The 21,439-nt window shown below is 49.5% G+C and overlaps 1 protein-coding gene across 2 annotated transcripts in view; it reads left to right on the forward strand.

Moving 5' to 3' along the window:
• POU2F3 (POU class 2 homeobox 3) overlaps positions 1 to 21,439 on the forward strand; it is a 79,629-nt gene that overhangs the window by 23,126 nt on the left and 35,064 nt on the right. For both annotated transcript variants that reach the window (XM_019811427.3, XM_045038425.1), the window contains exon 3: positions 7,596 to 7,630. In XM_019811427.3, coding sequence (XP_019666986.3) covers positions 7,596 to 7,630 — 35 coding nt within the window. The remainder of the gene's footprint in view (positions 1 to 7,595; positions 7,631 to 21,439) is intronic.

A 21,439-nucleotide genomic window follows, 5' to 3' on the forward strand; every position in this document is an offset into this window, starting at 1 on the left:
ATGTTGCAGTAAACATGGGAGTGCAGATATCTCCTTAATAGCATGTTTTCATTTTCTTTGGATAAATACCCAGAAGTGGGATTGCTAGATCATATGTAGTAAATAGTCTCATAGTTGGGTATAACTTTGTGCAATTTGACGACTTTAGTGGACTGCCCATGTGAAGTAGACAAGTAGATTTCTGGGCTAAAGTATTTTATTTTTTTTATTTATTTATTTTTAATTTTTTTAACCTTTATTTATTTTTGAGACAGAGAGAGACAGAGCATGAACGGGGGAGGGTCAGAGAGAGGGAGACACAGAATCTGAAACAGGCTCCAGGCTCCGAGCGGTCAGCACAGAGCCCGATGCGGGGCTCGAACTCACGGACCGTGAGATCATGACCTGAGCTGAAGTCGGCCGCTCAACCGACTGAGCCACCCAGGCACCCCTGGGCTAAAGTATTTTAAACAGAATTCCTGATTTTAAAAAAATCTTTAGTTTTTTCTTTTTCATTTTTATTGAGGTAATAAAACATATAAAAATTAAAACTAAAATTTAAAGATAAAATGTACCATCTTAACCATTTCTAAGAGTACAATTCAATCTCCCCTGTCTTTTATATATACAGTTGATTTTCTTTAATCATTTTTTAAGTTTATTTATTTTGAGAGAGAGAGAGAGTACAAGCGGGGTAGGGGTGGAGGGAGAGGGAGAGAGAATCCCAGGCAGGCTCTGCACTGTCAGAACAGAGCCTGATGCAGGGCTCGAATTCACAGAACCGTGAGCTGACATCAAGAGTTGGACGCTTAGGGGCACCTGGGTGGCTCAGTCGGTTAAGCGGCTGACTTTGGCTCAGGTCATGATCTCGCAGTTTGTGAGTTCAGGCCCCACGTCGGGCTCTGTGCTGACAGCTCGGAGCCTGGAGCCTGTTTCAGATTCTGTGTCTCCCTCTCTCTCTGCCCCTCCCCCGTTCATGCTCTGTCTCTCCCTGTCTCAAAAATAAATAAAGCGTTAAAAAAAAATTAAAAAAAAAAAAAGAGTTGGACGCTTAACCGACTGAGCCACGCAGGCCCCCCTACACTTGATTTTTTCAAACCTAAGTGCAGGGCTTTGCATTTATTCCTGTTACATTTTACCTTTTTGGTTTCGGCTTCTTCTTAGAAGGTGCCAAAATATTTTCCAATCCTGATTCTATCATCCAGTTTTCTGTATTTAGTCTCCCACTCTGCCTTGAATCACTTCCAAGCTCAATCAGCATCCAACCTATTTATTTGCCTAAGCCGTTGATCAAAGGCGAATGCTTGGTTTGTCTGTGTTGGACACTGGATGCAGCGTATTTTTTTTTGATGTAAGCTCTACACCTAACGTGGGGCTGAACTCATGACCCCAAGATCAAGAGTCCTATGCTGTACTGACTGAGCCAGCCAGGCATCCCATACAGTGCCTTTACCGGGAACACTGTACGAGTCTAGGAGTTGGGAAATCAAGCTTTGGTCTTGATTCAAGTTCTCTGGGGCTGTGTGTCCTCTGCAAGGTGCTTCCCCTCTGAGTTTGGACATCAGTGTCCTTCCTTTCAACTCTTCCTTCTGTGTGTCTGCCCCTCTTTGGTTTTTTTTTTTTTGTTTTTTTTTTGTTTTGTTTTTTTTTTGCAAGTAGCTGCCACCTTCCAAAGAGGGAGCCAGGGCTTGGAAATAAGATGCATTGAGGTTTCAGCAGGTGGTGGCACCCATGATTTTCTCAGGTCAGAATCAAAGATTTCTTTTGGGAGCAGTTTCTTGGCAATCTGGATCAAACACATGGTCGTTCGGCACCTACCTTGTGTTGGACACTTTTAGGCCCTTGAGCTGTAGTAATGCTGGCCTCTGGGAGCTCATGATCTCATGAGGGAAACAGACACAGGAACCACTGGGTCTAAAAATGTGATATGTGCGATAAGAGGTATGAATAAGCGATGCAGAAATACAGACAAAATCCCTTATTTTGCTTCGGGTAAGTTTCACGGAGGATGTGACATTGGAGTGTGGTCTCGGAGGACAAGAGTATATTTTCTAGAGAGAGCAGGGCACAGCATGTGCCAAGTCCCTAACATAGGACCAGGCTCAGCCTGATCGAGGAATGGCCCAGGATGTCTGGAGCCCAGGTCTACACCTGGGTAGCGCCTCCCAGGTCACCAGGCACGGTCACCAGCTTTATCTCACTTGAGTTTTACTATATTCCCGGAAAACGGGTGGAGAGGGGATTATGACCTGATTTTGCCATCGAGAAGGCGGAGGCTGTGGGGCTGCCTGCCTCGACCAAACTCACACAGCTCAGGAGTGATGTAGCTAAGGCTTGAACCTTAGTTCTCTGACTTCAAGTCCGGGACTGTTTTCCAAGTACGCCCTCCTGCTCCTCCACAGGGCATCACAAAGGGGTATCAGATAAGTTCCTGGTCACTGTGGACCACTCTCTCACATAATATGGTAATTACATCCCCTCCTTTCTCTGTGAAAGAGCAGCAGCTTCCTCACTGTGTCAAAAAATGAATAAACTGAGTCCTGGGAATGGCTCACCGTCATCTCTCTATCTAGAACATTAGCAATGGGCTCAGAATCAGAGCAGGAATCGCTATGGGGAGCTGAGCCCTTACTACGTATGGCTCAGCTCAGACACTCTGCTCTGCTGGAGTGTCATGGGGCCTGTCTCCTGGGAGGGCCTGGCCAGCCCAGGGACCTCACTCAGTTGGCCTGGGATTCAAAGAAGATGAGGCAGAGATACTGATGCAGGTAAGAATGAATTTGATGAGAAGGAGAAATGTTCTCGCCAGGCTCCGAGGGCAGCAGAGGCATCCTCATGAGAAGAGGCCTCTTGAGAAGGCCATGGCAAACCTTCCGGGCAAGAGCAGTTGTTAATTTTGTTGGCTGGTGGGTTTTAAAATTAATCTCTGAATTCTGCTTGCTCATCTTTTGCATTTTGTGGATCTCATAAACAACACGATAATTGCATTCGCGGAGATCGGAAGCAAAGAACTTTTTTTTTAATTTTTTTTTTTTACTATTTATTTTTTATTTTTGAGACAGAGAGAGACAGAGCATGAGCAGGGGAGGAGCAGAGAGAGGGAGACACAGAATCCGAAGACAGGCTCCAGGCTCTGAGCTGTCAGCACAGAGCCCGATGCGGGGCTCGAACCCATGAACTGTGAGATCGTGACCTGAGCCGAAGTCAGACGCTCAACCCACTGAGCCACCTAGGCGCCCCAAAGGCCTTTTTTAATTGTCCCCAAAACTGATGACCTCCTCCAAGTCAACTGTCTTGGCCCTCCACCGTTTCTCTCATTTTGGTATTACCTCCTTCTGGAAACATCTTCCCCTCTTGTCTTCCAGACACCATACTTGCCCGGGGTTCCTCCTACTCGAGTGCTCACTTTTTCTCAGTCTCCTTTGCTGGCTCCCCCTCTTCATGCCAACCTTGACCACTTTATTATTCTTCATCTGGACTCAGTTCCTTTGTAACCTCACTGAGTCCTATGGCTTTAAGTACCACCTTTAGGCTGATAACTACCCAATTTATACTTCTGACCCCACACCTCTCCTGAGTCCAAACTCACTTCCCCGCCTCTCCTGGGATACCTAGTTGGCATCTCAAACTTAACACGTTCAAAAATGTAGCTTTTGATTCCCTACCACTGGCCTCCCCTTCCCTGATTACCCCCATCTCAGGTAATGGCACCACCACTGATCCCGTCAAAAAAGCCCAAACCCTAGGAATCATCTTTGATTCTTCTCCGTTCCTTGCACCACACCTCCCATCCACCTGCCGGTCCTGTCAGCCATCAGTTCAAAATGCTTTCTAAATCCAGGCCTTTCTCACCACCTCCACTGCTACTGTCCCACGCACCCTGCCGCCCTCTCTTCCCTGGGCCTCTGCAATAACACTCAATTGGTCTTCCTCCCTGCTCTCCAACCCCCTACCAGCCCATCGCCGTGGGTTCGAACACCTGCAGTGTTACTCCTCTGCTCAACCCTGCATCACTTCCCATTGTCCTTGGGTGAGAGCTGAAGCTTCCACCGTGACCTGTCTGCCAGAGCCACGTCATCTTGCCCCTGGTTACCCCATTCTTCACCCATGCCAGCTTCATTACTATTCCTCAGCCCATGCAAGCCTGCTCTTGCCTTAGGCCCTGATACTCGTGTCTGGAATGATCGTCCTGAGACCTTTGAAAGGTTGGGTCTTTGCCCCATTCAATGAAAGCATGAGGTCCCCTGAGTGGCCTTCCCAGACCACCTGCCTAGGAACAGCCTCTGACAGACTCTTCCCCTGACCGTGTATTATTGTTCTCCACTGTAACTATCTCCGAAGGAAGTTATGGATTTGTTTTCCCATTCCTTTTATGTCTCCTCAACTAGAAAAGAAGTCAGGGACTTCCGTCTGTCTTCTCCAGTGCTGTGGTTCGAGTGCCTAGAACAGTGCCTGGTGCCTCGAGGGTACTGAGTAAATGCTTGTTCAATGAATGAAGTTGTTCTTTTGTCAGATTTTAAAATTAGTCCTTATGAGGCCTATTTTACAATGTCATGAAAGGGTTTTTTTTTTTTTTTTAGATAAAAGCTCCTCAAAAAATAAAATACAGGGGCACCTGGGTGGCTCAGTTGGTTGAGCATCCGACTTCGGCTCAGGTCATGATCTCGCAGTTTGTGAGTTCGAGCCCTGAGTCGGGCTCTGTGCTGACAGCTCAAAGCCTAGAGCCTGCTTCAGATTCTGTGTCTCCCTCTCTCTCTGCCCCTCCCCTGGTCATGCTCTGTCTCTCTCTCTCTCAAAAATAAATAAACATCAAAAAATATGTATATATATATTAAAAAATAAATAAAATACATAACTACCTGATTACCTAGCATTTCCACCTTGGGGTATTTATCCAAAGAAAATGAAGACACTAATTCGAAAAGATATCTGCACCCCCATGTTCAATGCAGTATTATTTACAATAGCCAAGATAGAAACAACCTAAGTGCCTGCTGGCAGATGAATAAGTAGAGAAAATATTATATATACACATATATATACATATATATGTACATATGTATATGTGTACATATGTGTATGTATACGTGTACATATGTGTACATGTATATATATACATATATATGTATATATAATATTACTGTATAATATATAATATATAATATACTACTAATATATGTGTGTATATGTATATATAATATTTTATATTGTATTTAATTAATTATTTTTTTTTGAGAGAGAGAGAGACAGAGACAGAGACAGAGACAGAGAATGAGCAGGGGAGGGACAAAGAGAGAGGGAGACACAGAATCTGAAGCAGGCTCCAGGCTCTGAGCGGTCAGCACAGAGCCCAACGTGGGGCTCAAACCCACAAGCTGTGAGATCATGACCTGAGCTGAAGTCAACGGACTGAGCCATCTAGGGGCCCCTAAGTTTTATATAATAATAAATATAAAAATAAAATATATAAGCAACAATAAAATAATATAATAAATATATAATATATATACTAAACATATGTTGTAATATATATATAATGGAGTATTATCCGGCCATAAAAAAGAATGAAATCTTGCCATTTGTGACAACATGGATGGACCTTGAGGGCACTATGCTAAGTGAAATAAATCAGACGGCGAAAGACAAATACCATATGATCTCAGTTATACGTGAAATCTAAAATGCAAGCAAACGAAAAAACCAAAAGACAAGCTCATAGATCCAGAGAACAGATTCGTGGTTGCCAGAGGTGAGGGGTGGGATAGGTGAAATGGGTAAAAGGGGTTCAAAACAAAACTTCCCGTTGTAAAACAAATAAGTCCTGGGGATGTAATAGACAGCGTGGTGACTATAGTTAATAATACGGCATTGCATGTTTGAAAGCTGCTAAGAGAGTAGAGCTTAAAAATTCTCATCACGAGCAAAAAAATGTGTCACTATATATGGTGATGAATATCACTCGGTCTTGTGGTGCTCGGTTCACCGTGTATACAGGTAGTGAATCACGTGGTACACCCGAAACTAACATAATGTTATATGTCAGTTATACCTCAATCAAAAAAAAACGGATAAAAGCAACTTTGCCTTCAAGTCCGTCCCTCTATGCACAACCACTTTCAGTCTGTGGGCCCTTCCTACCTTTAGCACCCCTTTGCAGATTTTGTATATCCTCTTAATTGATCTCAAGGTCAGGCTGCTATCCAGAGGTCACTCCACATCTCACAGTGTGCCTTTCTTGTCATGTCCCCATTTTCAAGGAACTCATGGGCTAGCGGGAGAGAGAAGCACACAGACAAAGAAGGAGTGGTCTGATGGGCCATGTGGTGGTAGCTAGGGCTCCTGGAGTCCAGAGCGGAGGGGGACTGATTCTGCAAAAGGGCGCAGTGCACAGAGGCGTGGAAACAAGATAGGCTTGGTGTATTTGCACCTGAGCTCAGGATACCTGGTGGGGGCAGGGGGGAGTGAGGTGGGATTATGAGGGAAAGTCACATGGGGAATTATACATTGTGCTAAGAAACTGGGACTCCATTCCTAAGCTAATGAAAAGCAGAATTTTCTGATGGGAAGTTCTGAATTCATTCACTTGTGCATTTATTCTTTGATCCAACCAGTATATTTTGAACTCCTGTTATGTACTAGGCTCAGTGCTAGACTCTGAGTGTATGTATTTAGTAAATAGTCATTTTTCTTGCTACTACAGAGCCATGGGGCACAAAGGAAGCTTGTTTGGCGGTTCCTACCATAGAGTTATAGGAGAGGGAAACTGTTATTGTAGCTAACGGTGGAAGCAAGCCCCCTAACAATAGGTGTATGTTTAAGCAAATTATGGTCCACAGAAAGGAATATTAGGGAACCATTAAAAATGATGTTTGCAAGCATAGGAGAAAAAGAGATTTGTGATGCTCCTTAATAGTATAGGGGAAATATTAATGATGTTCACTGGAAAAAGCAGAGTAAAATTTATACAGAGTGGTGAATATGAATGAGGAAAAACAAGTATAAAAACAGACCATCATGTATACCCAAATATTAATTACAGCTGCCTCTCAGCAGAGCGATTTTTTTTTCTGCTACTTTATACTTTTTCTGTCCCACATATATTTCTCTATTAAGCACACATTTTTACTTGTTCAACCCAACGTTTATTATAAAAGAGAAGAGACAAGCCAACAAGAAAGGAAAGCTGGAGGGGAGAAAACAGACACCTGTCTACCTGGCATGACTTAGATGCCATCACCCCAGGAGGGCTGGGATAGTGGAGGAACCTCTTAGGGCAGCTCCATTCGGACCCGTGGCTGGTCACTCCTGGCTTAGCCACAAAAGCGTAGGCCATATCTCTGTGTGAGGGAGTGGATGTCTCCGGGATGGCAATTTCAATCCCAGTTGACTCTTTGTGACCTCTGACAAGTCAGTCTTCCTGGTTGTTCACCTCCCTGGAGGAGATATTCCAAAGACGCCTCCAGGAAGCAGGATAAGTGGAGGATCCTGGCCACGGGGGAAACGGGGGTTCTTTTTCAAAATATAGACAAGCCCTTCCCAACATCCCCATTCCTTTCCAACCTTCTATCTGTTCCAGTCCTGCTAGCAATTCATGTTTTCGTTTTTATCTCTTTCAGGAAATGATCGAAATGGCCTAGATTTCAACAGGCAGGTAAGGATTTTCAGAAGAAAACCTTTATAAATGTTTGGGAGCGGGGGGGTACTTATACTTCATCAGGTGCAGGAGATGTAAAGATTATATCAAGTTTGAGGGTGTTTATTTATGGACTCAGCTTTCAGGCTTAGACGGGTCCTATAAAGAGCCTTTGTGTCCACCCCCTCCCCCAATCCATAATCCAATGTTGGGGTCTCCTCTTCACTCTCCCCTCAAAAGAGTGCTGACAAGTGGAGACAATTATTATTGAGGAATAAGCATACGCCTGATGTGGTGCAGAATCAAGATGGCAGCTCTTCCTGTCCCAGCTTAGCCTCAGTTGACTCTCGAGCGAGTCTGTGGGTGTGGACCAACTGTGCGGAGAGGAATTCATGGAGGCACAAAAGATGGGGTACCTGGGTTCCTCAGGGATTGAAAGGAGAAGAGAAGGAACAGGACGGGGTGGGGAACAGAACAAAAGAGCCCAGGATGGAGTATCGAGCCTGGCTCAGTGGGACGATGTAGACAAGCTTGGTGCCTTTAAAGAAAACCAAGTCGGGTGGGGTTCGAGTTAGTCATGGCGGGGGAGGAGCTTCAGGGGTGGGAAGGTGGTGTTGGACAGACTGCAGGCTGTGGTGTGTAAATGGAAGGATGGAGCTGGGGGGGGGGGGATGACTTTCCCCTTGAGATCAGGGGCTTGTGGCGACACTAGGGGAGAGGACCGGGACAGGGTGTGATGTCAGAGCAGATGTGGGAGGATATGTTGGGGGGAGGAGAGCTAAGGTGGGGTCAGCTGAAAAATTAATTTATTCCGGGGCACCTGGGTGGTTCAGTTGTCTAAATGTCCAACTTTGGCTCAGGTCACGATCTCATGGTTCATGGGTTCAAGCCCCGAGTCGAGTTGGGCTCCTTGCTGACGGTGAAGAGCCTGCTTGGGATTCTCGCTCTCTCCTCACTCTCTGCCCCTCCCCTATTCATGCATTTTTTTCTCTCTCCCCCTCAAAATAAATAAATAAACAAAAAAATTAATTTATTCCATTTGCCGGGGGCGGGGGGCGGCGTGGGGCGCCTGTGTACTATGCCGGGTGTCGGAACACAAAAAAATTAAGACGTGGTCTCTGCCCTGAAGAAGCTTATTTATAGTCTAGTATGGGGAGTGGAAGAGAGAGAGAGAAGGAGAGGCAGAGGGAGGAACAGAGAGAGACTCCTAAGGGAATAATTATACGCTCGCATCCCTGCTTCACTACAAGTATGTAGAAGGTGTGTCAACCAGAAATGCAAAGAGTTCATTCTTCCTGGGAGCTCAAGGCAGGCTTCACAGAGGAGGTGATACTTGAATCTGGCTCTAAAGGGTGAGTAGGAGTTTGTCAGGCAGAGAAGAGTGGGTTGGAAGGGAAGACAATCCCAGTGTGGGGGTGCATCGGATAATCACGGGCTCCCTCCTGCTCTGATATACTCCGTCCAAGTTTAGGTGGCAGCCTGGGGTGGGACTGGAGAGCAGACTCAGGCTTATGTTCTCCTTTATCTCGAGCGTGATTTGAAGCCACTACTAACGTTTTCTAAAGGGCTGGGTACTTTCTGGGTGCATCCCTCGTGGTCAGAGAGAGGAATACTCTGGAGTCGTCAGCCAAAACCTGGTAGGCAGTCACTTTTGTGTATTTTGTTCGCTGGGGAAGTTTGCTAACGACTCTCTGAACTTGAGGCCTGAAACAGAAAGAGCCTTCGGTTAAAGAGACAGCCTCAAGGAAGAAATTGCCGCCAACCTGGTTGATTAAACACCGGAACGGCCAAGGGAAAGATAGCAGAATCAGCTTCTCACCCCTGGTCTTTAAATGGGAGACAGATTCTTCTCTAAGGGATGGTTTTGCCAGGTTTGCTTTAAGGGCAGGAGGACGGAGGAGATTCCCAAGGATTCTGTGATCCTGAAGGAGAGTCCTAAGCAGGTTGGGATGTTGGCTCACCCTGAGGACTCAGGATGGCAGCCTGGGGCCCACGTCTCACTGTCCAAGGCCCTTGGAGAAGATGCATGGGAGGGGCCCATTCCACACCGAGATATGACCACACCAGCCCAGTTTGGAGGTGGCCTGCTCCACAGGCCTGGTGGGTTTGGCTGCCTGTGCGATCTTTTGGAAGCTTGAGAAACCCTCGTGCTTGGGACGAGGCTGGGGGACAGCCCCTCTGGCCCTAGGCAGCCTGCAGAGAGGCCCCTGACCCTTTGAACATCTTCTGGGGTGTGGCTTCTCCACCAGTCGGGAGACAGTTCCTGGCTTCTGGCAAGAGTGGGCCTTGAGTCTCCTCTGCTTAGATGAGCCCCACGGGGTGGGTTGTTCCCTCCCTCCCTCCCCTGGAAAGGGTGTTTGGATTTCTCATTACTGATAAGAATGGACATGACATATCTTTCTTTTCAAGAAGAGGGGAGTTTTGGAGAAAGAGGCTCAGCCTGGTCACACTCCTTTACACGCTCATGCCGGAGCCCTCTGCTCACGAGCGTACACATCCGTGGGCCCCACAAGGCCCCTCCTTGCTACGTGTCACTCTGTCCCTTGAAGCCATCAGATACCTAGCCCCACCGCCTCACATTCACACGAGCTCGCCTGCAGGCCTCCAGGTGGGCACCCGGGGTCTCCAGGCCACCTGCACACTTCACCATGAGGGGGAAGTAAACCAACATCCAAGTTCGACGCGAGGCACTTTGGGCTCCTTACAAGTGTTACCATCCCCACCAGACAGGAAAAGATCGGTGACTCCTCGGCAGCCATCCCCTCCCCCCCTTTTTTTTTTGCAAAGGATTTGGGAGAGTAGATAATTGGCCAAAGGTCACATGACTGACCAGCTGGCAGAGCCAGGATTCGAACTCCCATCCCTTTGACTCCAGAGCCCATTTTTCCCCTGGTGCCTTGCTACATCCTCCCCTACGGTCTCTCTCCTCTCCCGGCACACACACGGTCCTCAGGGAGAGGCCTGGGAGCCAGAGGCTGAGCATGACCTCACGGTGACTAACTGGGAGGAAATGGCTGGCGGAGGGTGTGGGGAAGGGAAGAAAGAGCGGTTGCGTAGGAGCGGCCGGTATGGGACAGAGAAGGGGTTGGCAGACACAGGAGAGCAAAGGATGAGCCACTGGCCTCGGTGAAGCCCAGGTTGGAAAGCCTCAAGCCAGCTGTTGCAACTGGGAGTTGCAGTCAGGACTGGCCATAGGGCAGTCCTGTAGCTGCAGGAGCAAGGGACATTGGCTCATCAGGAAGTTTTGCGCTGAATCTGTTAACTTCCTGGTCCCAGGAAAGCCGCCTGAGCGGGGTTGGGGGATAGTTGTGGGAAGATCCAGGGACCCAGAAGCAGGGCCACTCTGAGCTCCCTCTGCGCTCCCTAGGGAAGACAAGCGAGTGGAAAGGCAAGAGGTTAAGGCCAGATCCCCAGACAGGGAGCCGGACTTGTTGTCCTTTATACAAACCTCTCCATCTTTCCGGGCCGCGGTTTCCTCTCGGATAAGATAAAGAAGTCTGCGCGAGGTGATCTCTCAGCCTCCCGCAGTCTGTCTGTTCCGTTCCCTCATTTTTCTCATGCCCTGTTCTGACTGGTTGGTTTGACTCCCACCCTCCTTTCGCTTTTTTCTTTGAAAAGAAATAGGGAGGAGGGTGTCCAGCTCTTCACCCTGAGCTGTAGAGAGGGGTGGGGGAGAACTGAGGCCCATGAAATCTTTCCAGTCGTTACGATTTTGTGTGATCCAGTGAAAAGAATCATTGGAAATTTAGGGGCAGAGGCAGAAGGACCCAGCAGCCTGGATCGGTGGCCAATCGTTCATTCTTTGAAGAACTGGGCGTTCCTAAGCGTGAGCGAGAGGGTGTCGTGAGTAAGGAGACAAACTGCAGAATTATGCCGTGGCTCCGTGAGCTCCTGGATACCGCCTGAGCACAGCACCAAGGGGATGAGGTCCGAAGCGGGTGACTTCGGGAAGGGAAGAGCAGGGGGTTTGACTGACAGAGTAGGGCGGCAAGAATATTCTAGGCCTAGGAGACGGTGAGTGTGAGGGCTCACTTGCAAAAAGGCCTGGCTTCAGGGCAAGTGTGAGAAGATCAGCATGGGCCCAGATGGTGGGTGGTGAAGGCAGGACTGTGGGTCAGGCCGGGCTGTGAAGAACTTTGAATGCCCAGCAAGGCATTTTGTCCTGTGGGCAGTAGGGAGCCACTAGGCATTTTCCAGGGTGACTAGTCTCATTTAATGGAAGGGCATTGGGGGGGGGGGGGTGAGGAGGGAAGGAGGGACGAAGGAGAGGCCTGATGGAATGTTGCTGTTGTAGGAAGAAGCAGGCAAAGCTAAGGAGAGGGATTATGGCGAAGAGGTCAAGCACGCGAACACAGAATCAGACTGCCTGGGTTAGAATCCTGGCTGTGTGGCCTGGGGCAAATGCTTCAGCTTTGGGGCACCTAGGTGGCTCAGTCAGTTAAGCATCAGACTTTGGCTCAGGTCATGAGCTCAGGGTTCGTGAGTTTGAGCCCCATATAGGGCTCTGCGCTGACAATGCAGAGCCTGCTTTGGGATTCTCTCTCTCCCTCTCTCTCTGACCCTTCTGTGCACGTGCTCTCTCTCTCTCAATAAATAAATAAACGTAAACAAATTCTTCACTTTCTATGTGAATCTCAATCTCCTCTTCCGGAGGGGCACCTGGGTGGCTCAGTTGGTTAAGTGTCTGACTTCGGCTCAGGTCATGATCTCATGGTTTGTGAACTTGAGCCCCACGTTGGGCTCTCTGCTGTTAGCACAGAGCCTGCTTCGGATCCCCTGCCCACCCCCCGCCCCCCCGCCCCTCTCCCATGTGTGTTCTCTCTCTCTCTCTTTCCCAAAAATAAATAAAAACATTAAGAAAAATTAACCTTCTCTTCTGGAAAAAGGGGAGAATAACGGTACCTGTCTCACAAGGTTGTTGTGAGGGTTAAATGAGAGGGTGTGTACCTTTGTGACAAGGGTCTAGAACGTCTGTGCTGTATAAGTATTTGCTATTCTTATGATTATGTCAGCATGCGTGGAGAGAACCAAGTTCAAGAGGGAGATCTGATAGAACGTCAAGAGGATTGGGGCAACAGGTTGGACGCAGACAGCAAAGACATAGGAAGAGACCAGCACGATTCTTAGGTTTCTAGCTCGGGATGCTAAGCATTAGAGGGACTGCAAGCAGAGATCAAGAGGCCAGGAGCTGGAGCAAGTATGTCCAGATGGTAGAAGGAGGAGGAAGGGGCAGATGATGGGCTGCAGGTACCGATACAGGGTGAGAAGTTGGGATCCGGAGCCTGGGGCACAGGTCAGGATGCATATCAGGGAGTCACCGTGGAATCATGGTAACTGAAATGGTGGGAGGCAGTGAGGTCCCCTGACATGGTTTGCAGAATGGGATGGGGACCCTGGGAAGACCCACAGAAGAAACACATAAAGGGACAGAAGAGTGGGTGCCTGTGGACAAGAAGAAGAAGGAATGGTTAGGGGGACAGGAGGAGAACCACACCCACAAAGGAGAGATTTTCGTGACAGTGGGGACAGGCCCCAGTGTCTGTAGAGCCCAAAGCCTGAAAACAGCTTCTGGTTTGTCAGTGACAAGAGCAGCAATGGCCTTATTGTGGTGGCCGTGGTAAGAGCAGATGCCAGATTGCTGTAGCCGGGGGACAAGTTGGAATCCAGGAGATGAAGGAAATATGGACATGAGGCGACAAAGGGGTGGGGTGTTGGCTTAAAATGGAGACGGTGTGAAAGGAAGGCTTTGGGGGATGATGGAGACCTTGGGTGTGGGCCTGGGGAGGGATAGGAGATGCCATCAGCATAGGTGACAGAAAAGAGAGAACATGGACAGAGGGCAGACCCAACTAGAAGGTGTGGTCAGAAGAGGAGAAGGACTCGTCCGAGAGAGTAGAGGGGCTGGGTGCCCTGTCACTGAGTTCAGGAGCCCAGAGGACCCCGTTTCCATTCCCTGCTCTTTGGACCAACAGCTAGCTTCAGAAGGACGTTGGGAAGTAGAACCAGCTTCCGGGGGTTGGAGAGCCCACAGTAGCAGGTGCGCACCTAGGAGGCCTCAAGCTGTTCTGTCCTGGTGACTTCTGAATCCCTCATGCCCTGGGCCGTGAGTTTCCACCAGGTGGATCAGAGCGACGTTTCCATGTATGTTGTTGAATGCCATCTTGCTGGAAGACTCCAAAAGTTCTCTGAGGCCAGAAGGAGATCTGAAGCAAGTTGGCAGGTATCCTTGTCCCTAAGCTTCCTGCCACCAAAGTGGAGAATCCGTGACCTGGGGTTTTCTCTCAGCCCTAGGCTTGATGGCTTTCTCAGCCCACCTGCGCCAATATATGACTTTCTCACGCCAGCCAGCCCAGAGCAGTGACCCCAGTGTGCCCCTGTATAGCAGTTAGCTTTAAATGGGATGGGATTTTTCTTCGTTGTTTTCTTGAACGTGAACGGCCATGGTTCTCTGGCAGTTCCTGGTATGTGTTGATTTGTAGTGTTCAGTTGGCTCGATGGGGCATCCTTTCTAAAATCAGCAAAATTCAGGGGCTCCTGGGTGGCTCAGTCGGTCAAGCGTCCGACTTCGGCTCGGGTCATGATCTCACGATTCATTAGTTCGAGCCTCGCGTCAGGCTCTGTGCGGACAGCTCGGAGCCTGGAGCCTGCTCTCCCCCCCACTCAGTCTGCCTCTCCCCTGCTCACGCTGTATCTCAATAACCATTTTTAAAAAATTATAAAATCAACAAAATTCAGCCTAAGGGAAGGTCTGCGAGGGTCCAGAATGATAGGCTTCTCCAGAGGGGCCCATGAGGGGAACACAGGGAAGGCCAGACCAGGCTCTCAGGCTGGCAAGTGAGGGTCTGCAGTGGTCGCATGTGAGCCCTCTCCCCTGGACACTCAGGCAGCAGTCTCAGGAGAACAGGCATCACAGGAGCCGAGCACCAGAGGGCAAGGGAAGGAGCTAATTGACCAAGTTCGACCATCTCATACCACAGACCTGTACTTAGCTGGGTAGTAAGGAGTCAGAGGGGACTAGAACATGGGCCCTGCCCATAGGAGCTCTTGGCCAGTGGGACAGAAAGTGCAGCGGAGGAGGCTGTGGAGGAGAGGGAGATCCCCTGCACCGTGATAATAATGCCAATGGGGCTGGTTCTGCGAGTCTCAAAAAGCTGGACAGGCACGTAGAGCCAGGCAGGGGTAAGGGACCCAGGGAGCCGGAGGGAGGCTCTGAGATCTCCCTGCGAGACCTTGGGGAATGGGCGTTAAGGATGGGAAGACTGTCGGTCCTCTGACACTTGTTTCCATCTGCGGCAGCACTCAGCTCTGGTTCCGTGCTTCCAAGTGGAGACAGGATTTGGGGGGGGATGGGGGACGGTCAAGCTAAGAGAGAAAAGAGGCCGAGGAGCCGGCGAACCTCATTTTGCTCAACCCCAGGCAGTAAGGGTGGGTTGAAAGTCTTGATACGTAATATCCCTCCTTTTTTTCCCCTCTGAGGTACCAAAGCAATTGAAAAATAGACCCTGGAGCCTGACAGAACTGTGGCTGGGGACATGGTTTTGCTGCAAGGCCACAGTGGGCTTTCAAAGAATTAAATACAACCCCCCCGGCATAGGTAGAGGTGATAGAGAACAGACCTTATAGTACCCTTCTAGCCAACAGGCAGGTCTGAAAAGAGGGACCAGAAGGGACTAACCCCCACACATCCACTTCCTTCTAAAACTTGTTCCGGGGGTGCTTGGGTGGCTCAGTCAGTGAAACGTCCGGCTCTGGCTCAGGTCACGGTCTCACGGTTCGTGGGATCAAGCCCCGTGTGTCGGGCTCTGTGCCGACAGCTCGGAGCCTGGAGCCTGCTTCCGATTCTGTGTCTCCCTCTCTCTCTTCCCCTCCCCAGCTTGCTCTCTGTCTCTCTGTCTCTCTCTCTTGAAAATAGATAAACATTAAAAAAAAAAAAATTAAAACGCAACTTGTCCTCAGCTTTACCAGACCCAATGTCCCTTGTAATAAGGATTCTATAAAGCTCCTTTAATATCCTAGAATGAAATTTATAGAAGACATAAATAAGCATCAACAAGATGCTCTGATTTTAAAAGAATGGGAAGTAATTTAAAATAAAATAATATGTATTTCAGCAAGGAAGTCTTTGTGCATACTCCCCTGGCATGTTTAGCGAGATAGTAGGATGCTTGTGCCCCGTGACAGACACAAATCCAGACTGATATCAGTATGTTCTACCGGCAGCTCAAAAGCCAAGATTTTCCAAAACGTTGTTAAACAACTCTCAATACAGGTCCAAGCAAAATAAGATAAAAATCTTTCCTTCATTTATACAGAAAATGGCATCCGTGGGAAAAGCCGGGGTGTATTAAAAGTGTGCCAAAGTAGGGCGCCTGGGTGGCTCAGTCGGTGAAGCGTCTGACTCTTGATTTTCGCTCAGGTCATGGTCTCGCGGTTCGTGGGCTCGAGTCCCGCATGGGGGTCTGCCCCGGTGGTGTAGAGCCTGCTTGGGATTCTCTCTCTCCCTCTCTCTCTCTGCCCCTTCTCCGCTCACTCTTGCTCTCTCTCTCTCTCTCTCTCTCTCTCTCTCTCTCTCTCCCTCTCTCAAAATCAGTAAGTTAACTTTAAAAAGAAAGGAAAAAATAAAAGTGTGCGAAAGATACTCTGTGCTCGCATGAATAATGAAATTGGGTTCTAGGCTCACGTGACTCTAGGCCGGCTACTGGCTGACACACAAATGTCCCATGGGGCATTTGAAAGTTGTATGAAAGGGGCATGGACACAAGTGGCCCTTGTTTGGTATAGTCTTCTGCATTGCAGGAGGTCTGGAGTGCCTGCCTTCTGCCCAGTCCATGCAAATCGAGCCTCCTCATTAGCCAGAAAAACCGCCCCATTGATTTCAGGAAACAATTTCCAGGTTGCCCGTCATCCCCAGCGAGGACAGCTGACCTAGACCCACCAGGAAAACAGGTCACTTCCACCAGGAGGCAGAGCGCAAGATTTACCCGTGGCTGTAGTCCTTGCGCGTAGAAATATAAGGGAGTGGGAAACAGAGTCTCCCCAGCACTAGAAAGACGCACCCCAGAAATAACACGCGCAGCCTGTGCCCTCAGAGAATGTACTTGCTATGCAATGGGGCAGACAGGTCCGAAACATCCCTGAAAATATCAGAACAGGGGCTATGTAAGCCATTGCTGCCTGAAGAGGAAATAAAACTGGGTTCGTGGAATCACCAGGTAGACGTGCAACAGAATTAATTTTCAGGCAGGAGATACCTGGTGAGATTGTATCAGTGCTTTCTCCAGAGTGATTTCCCCACCATAGCCAAGATACTACAATAATGGTATTTATTGGATCCTGCCTGTGTGCGGGCACGGAGTGCGAAATGCATCATCGCCTGTTATTATAACGCAAAGGTCCGTTGTTCCATTGAATACTTCTGTCAATCCTGTGAGGTATTGGGCTCATTCCAGTTCTGTAGATGAGGAAACTGAGGCACCGAGAGGCTAAGGAATTTTCCCACAATCACGCCATCCAGAAGCAAGTTGAAAGCCAAGCCCGCCGGACTCCAGATCTGCGTGGCTGTGCGCCCTCCACGGCCCTGCTTCTTTGGAGGAGGCATCAGTCACCATGGGTGAGCCGATCGGCTTCCCTGGACCTCACATTCCTCATCCAAAGATGAGAGACCACTAATAGGGCCTACTTGCTAGGCATGTTGCAAGGATTAATTATAGCCAGGATATAGGACTTAGAATAGTCTCTGACCTACGGTGAGCAACCAATAAACATCAGCTCTTATTATTTTCTGGTGAATGAGAACCCATCATTTTCTCTTCCTCTCTTCTCTCTGTGTGGCTGCTAAGCTGGGCTTGCACCCGTTTAGATGGACTACGGATGCTCCTAGAAGAGTACTTTTTTTTCTGAGATCCCCGAGCACTCAGTCTAAGCCCCGCCCCCCTCCACGCTTGGGTGGGAAGCAGGTGATAAGAGTCTTTGCTTTTGGAGAGGTGCGAATTCCTCTTCCTTTGCCAGCCAAGCTTGGCTCTTTGGCCAGAGGCTCAGATGGTCAGCTGTTTTGCGTCTGCGGCCCCGGGGCAGCGGCCCCAGCATTAGATGGACCGAGGCTTGCTGAGAGCAGGGCAGTGAGGCAGATGAGGAGCGGGAGCGGCTGGGGCTTCTCAGGAGGCCTGTGCCCAGCACACTCTGGTCACCAGGCTGCGCAAACACCACCACAGAGCCCCTCTGGGGCACCGGCTCCGGCACTGGCAACGAGTCCCTGGATGCCTCTAGACGGGGCGTGCAGAGTGTTCCTCTCTGCTCAGGTGTGGGTGGGAGAGCAGCAAGGATGCAAGGCAGAGGCACGCATCCAGTCTCCCTGATTCTGCAGGGATACAGAGGTGGACTTTCCTTGGAGATCTCGGTGAGTTGCCTTTGGCGGATACCGGTGAGACCCTGGTGGGACTAAAAGCAAGGCCAGGTCTCCCCCATGTGGGAATCCTTTCGGAGCAGCGGTGTTGACAGGGAAGCTGGATCTGGCCCCAGTCACGGAAGCAGCTGACACCACGCGCTGAGCCCTCGGCTTAATAAGCACCCTGGGTTGAGTTCTTCAGCAAGTAGTATCTCGTTTAAAGTCCAAAAGCAACCCAGGGCAGTAGCTTTTGTGATCCCCATTTTCCAGAAGAGGAAACTGAGTCTTGGAGAGCCCAAGGGACTTGCTTAGAGCCAGGATTCAAACCAAGGATGGGGGAAGGTGCCAGGCGCTTTACATAGAGTTATATCTTATTTGCTGTTACTTAATTGTTACGCCATCCTGGTGAGGTAAGCGTTATTATTCCCATTTTGTAGCTGGGGAAACGATAGCTCAGAGAGGTTAAGTAACTTACCCAAGGTGGAGCTCAGATATACAACAGGCCTGTGTGATTCTATACTGTGTCGGGCTGAGAGAGACGGAGAGAGAGAGCGCGCACAAGCACTCTCCTGCAGGTGAGACACGACCTAACGTTACCCAGAGCCCCTCATTCGACATCTCTACAGTACTTTTCCACGTCTCTAGAGTCCTCTCACTCATATCGGCTCCCGCAGACCTCTTACAGCCACGGCTTGCCAGCTGGGGTGACAGAGATCGTATCTGCAGGCCCAGGGAAGGTTGCCAGGTAAAGGGTGGGGTGGAGAAGGGTTCCCCTGGCCCCACGAGAAGCGCCTCCCTGGGCCTGTGCGTGAGAAGGGCGCAGGGAGAGGACTGTTTGCCTGTGTATGTGCCTGCAGGGCAGGGGGTGGGACCCGGATTTCTCTCTGCCCCCTACCAGGAGATTACTTCTCCCAGGCTCCCAGCTGCAGCTGAAAATACGCTTTTTCCATCTCAAACTTCCTTCTCTTGGTCCAGCCCAAGAATGGCTTTGAAGGCCACCCTCAGGGCTCAGGCGCTACACCAATGTACCTGGTCAGTCGCCTCAAGTGGTAAAGTGGCTTGCGGCTAAGTGGGGAGCTGAGGCCTGTTCAGTTTACCTTTATTCTGAGTCTCCTCGCCAATCGGCACCGTGTTCAGTACGGGTCTGTTGTCTCCAAATTCAGCTTATTCTGCGAATCGCAGCTGCCCCCGCTGCTCTCCAGAGTCAAGACTCCCCTCCCTCTGCCCTGCGTGGCCACGAAAAACCCCCTTGGCTCACAACCCCCAAGGATCCTTGGTTCACATCCTGTTTTGCTTTTGTTTCTTAGCGCCCCTCTCCTGCACCGGCATCTTCTGCGAAAGTAGCACAGGCTTTGTTGGCATAGACTACCGCAGGGTGTCCCTGCTTCGAGGCTTACAGGTGACAGTGTCGTGGTCAGAGGTCCAGCTGTGGCATCACACAGACCTGGATTCAAATCTTGGCTCTACCAATAGGCTCTGCGTCATCTGGTCATTCCACCTTCTCTCAGCCTCAGTTTCTGCCTCTGTAAAATGGGGGGAAATAATAGCACGGACCTTACAGCATTGTCAGGAGGAGGATGAAATGAGATTTTGAATGTAAAGTGTCTGGGACACAGTAGATGCTCAATGAACATGAGTTATTGGTGCTGTCACAATAACATTGGCCCCAGCTGTCCCATCTCGCGTCAGCCTGGCTCCTGTGTGCCTCTTCGTCTTAGCTCTGCCCTCAGAAGGCTCTGGAGGCCTGGGGTTCACCTTTTTCCAGGTGGCAGTTCTGCTCAGATTCAGATTCTCCTGAGTGTTCTTACCCGTGTCCTTGTACCTGACTCATGCCGTTGCTACCTCAATAATAAGAGAAATATGCCAGGCTTGGTCTGTGCCAGGTAAACACAGGCATGTCTCACTGTACCTAAGAGGGTGGCTCCTGAAATGCACATTTAAGTCAAAGTTTGTGAACTAAATCTGATTTTCCTCCCAAAAGAGAGCCTGCTATTTAAAGGAATGTTAGACCACATCTTTTCAGGCAAACGAAGAACGCCCTTTTACAGTCAGTTAGAACCAAGCATCATCTATAGTATTTGCTTAAGGTAAATTACAGATTAATCTTGCCTTTCCCTCTGATGACATCTTTCAAAGAAAAGTGTGCGATCCTGGGCACCTGGGTGGCTCAGTTGGTCGAGCGTCCAGACTCCTGATTTTGGCTCAGTTCGTGATCCCCGGGTCGCAGCATTGAGCCCTGCTTCGGGCTCCATGCTGAGCATGGAACTTGCTTAAGATTCTTTCTCTGTCTCCCTCTGCCCCCTCTCCCCCTGCTCATACTCTCTCTCTTTCTCTCTCTCTCAAAAAAAAAAAAAAAAAGAAAGTGTGTGATCATAGCAAGAAAGTTGTTTAAACTTTACCCCATCCCTATGAAGGGGTGCATCTGAAGGATCGGAAGCAGGCTTTGTAGACCCCTTGTGTAGCTGGTAAACTGAGGCCTGCAAAGATTTGGACACCCAGTCGCTGGGGGTACACGCTGATTCCTGCAGGGGGCAGTGGTGGAGTACTTCAGTCCCCCTCGCTCTGGCCCGGGACCCTTACGAAGAGGAGGGATCAAGTTGCTAGAGCAGGAACCACTGAACCACCGGGCCAGAACAGGTTAACACGGCTCTGTCTGGAAGGGGGAGCAGTGCAGCCGCCCAGAGGCAAGGAGTCTCTTCCTCTCTGACATGAACCAGAACCAACTTCCTTTCTCAGGACTTGGTACTTCCCCTTACACTTAGCCTGGCAACACGGAGGGCAGCTTCCTGGCTCGCAGAGTACTTCCCAGAGCTTGGCCTTGCCCAGGGGCCTGGGAGAGACAGACACTTTCCTGGCATAAAGCAGAGCAGGGAACAGCAGGACCTGGGGTTCGGACTTTGCCCAGGACCTGGCAGCTCAGTGAGGACCCAGGATTCTTCGGGAATGCTCAGGCAGGGAACAGGATGCTCTGCGGGAAGAGGATCTGGGGAGTCCAGCTTCACAAGAGGGCTTCAGCTCCCCTCTTTCCCAGATCCTAAGGACTTCTAAGTACTGCCTGGGTGCTTATTAGAACCCATGAGAATCCAGGGCTCCTGGGTGGCTCAGTCAGTTAAGCATCTGACTCTCGATTTTGATTCAGGTCATGATCTCATGGTTTGTGAGTTCAAGCCCTGAATCGGGCTTTGTGCTGACAGTGCGGAGCTTGCTTGGGATTCTCTCTCTCTCCCTCTCTCTCTCTCTCTGCCCCTCCCTTACTCACTCTCTCAAAATAAATAAGTGAACTTAAAAAAAAAAAAAAAGAATCAATGAGAATCCTCCTTGGGATGATGGAAGTGTCCTGAAGGTAGAGAGGAACAGGTATACACAAGCATCTTGAGTCTGTTTTGAGTGAGCCCTGGCATCAGCTTTCATGCCTCCTTCTCCAGGGCGCCCTCTGGGACCAC

This window comes from Felis catus, chromosome D1, assembly GCF_018350175.1.
Source record: "Felis catus isolate Fca126 chromosome D1, F.catus_Fca126_mat1.0, whole genome shotgun sequence".
In the NCBI taxonomy this organism is placed as follows: Eukaryota; Metazoa; Chordata; class Mammalia; order Carnivora; family Felidae; genus Felis; species Felis catus.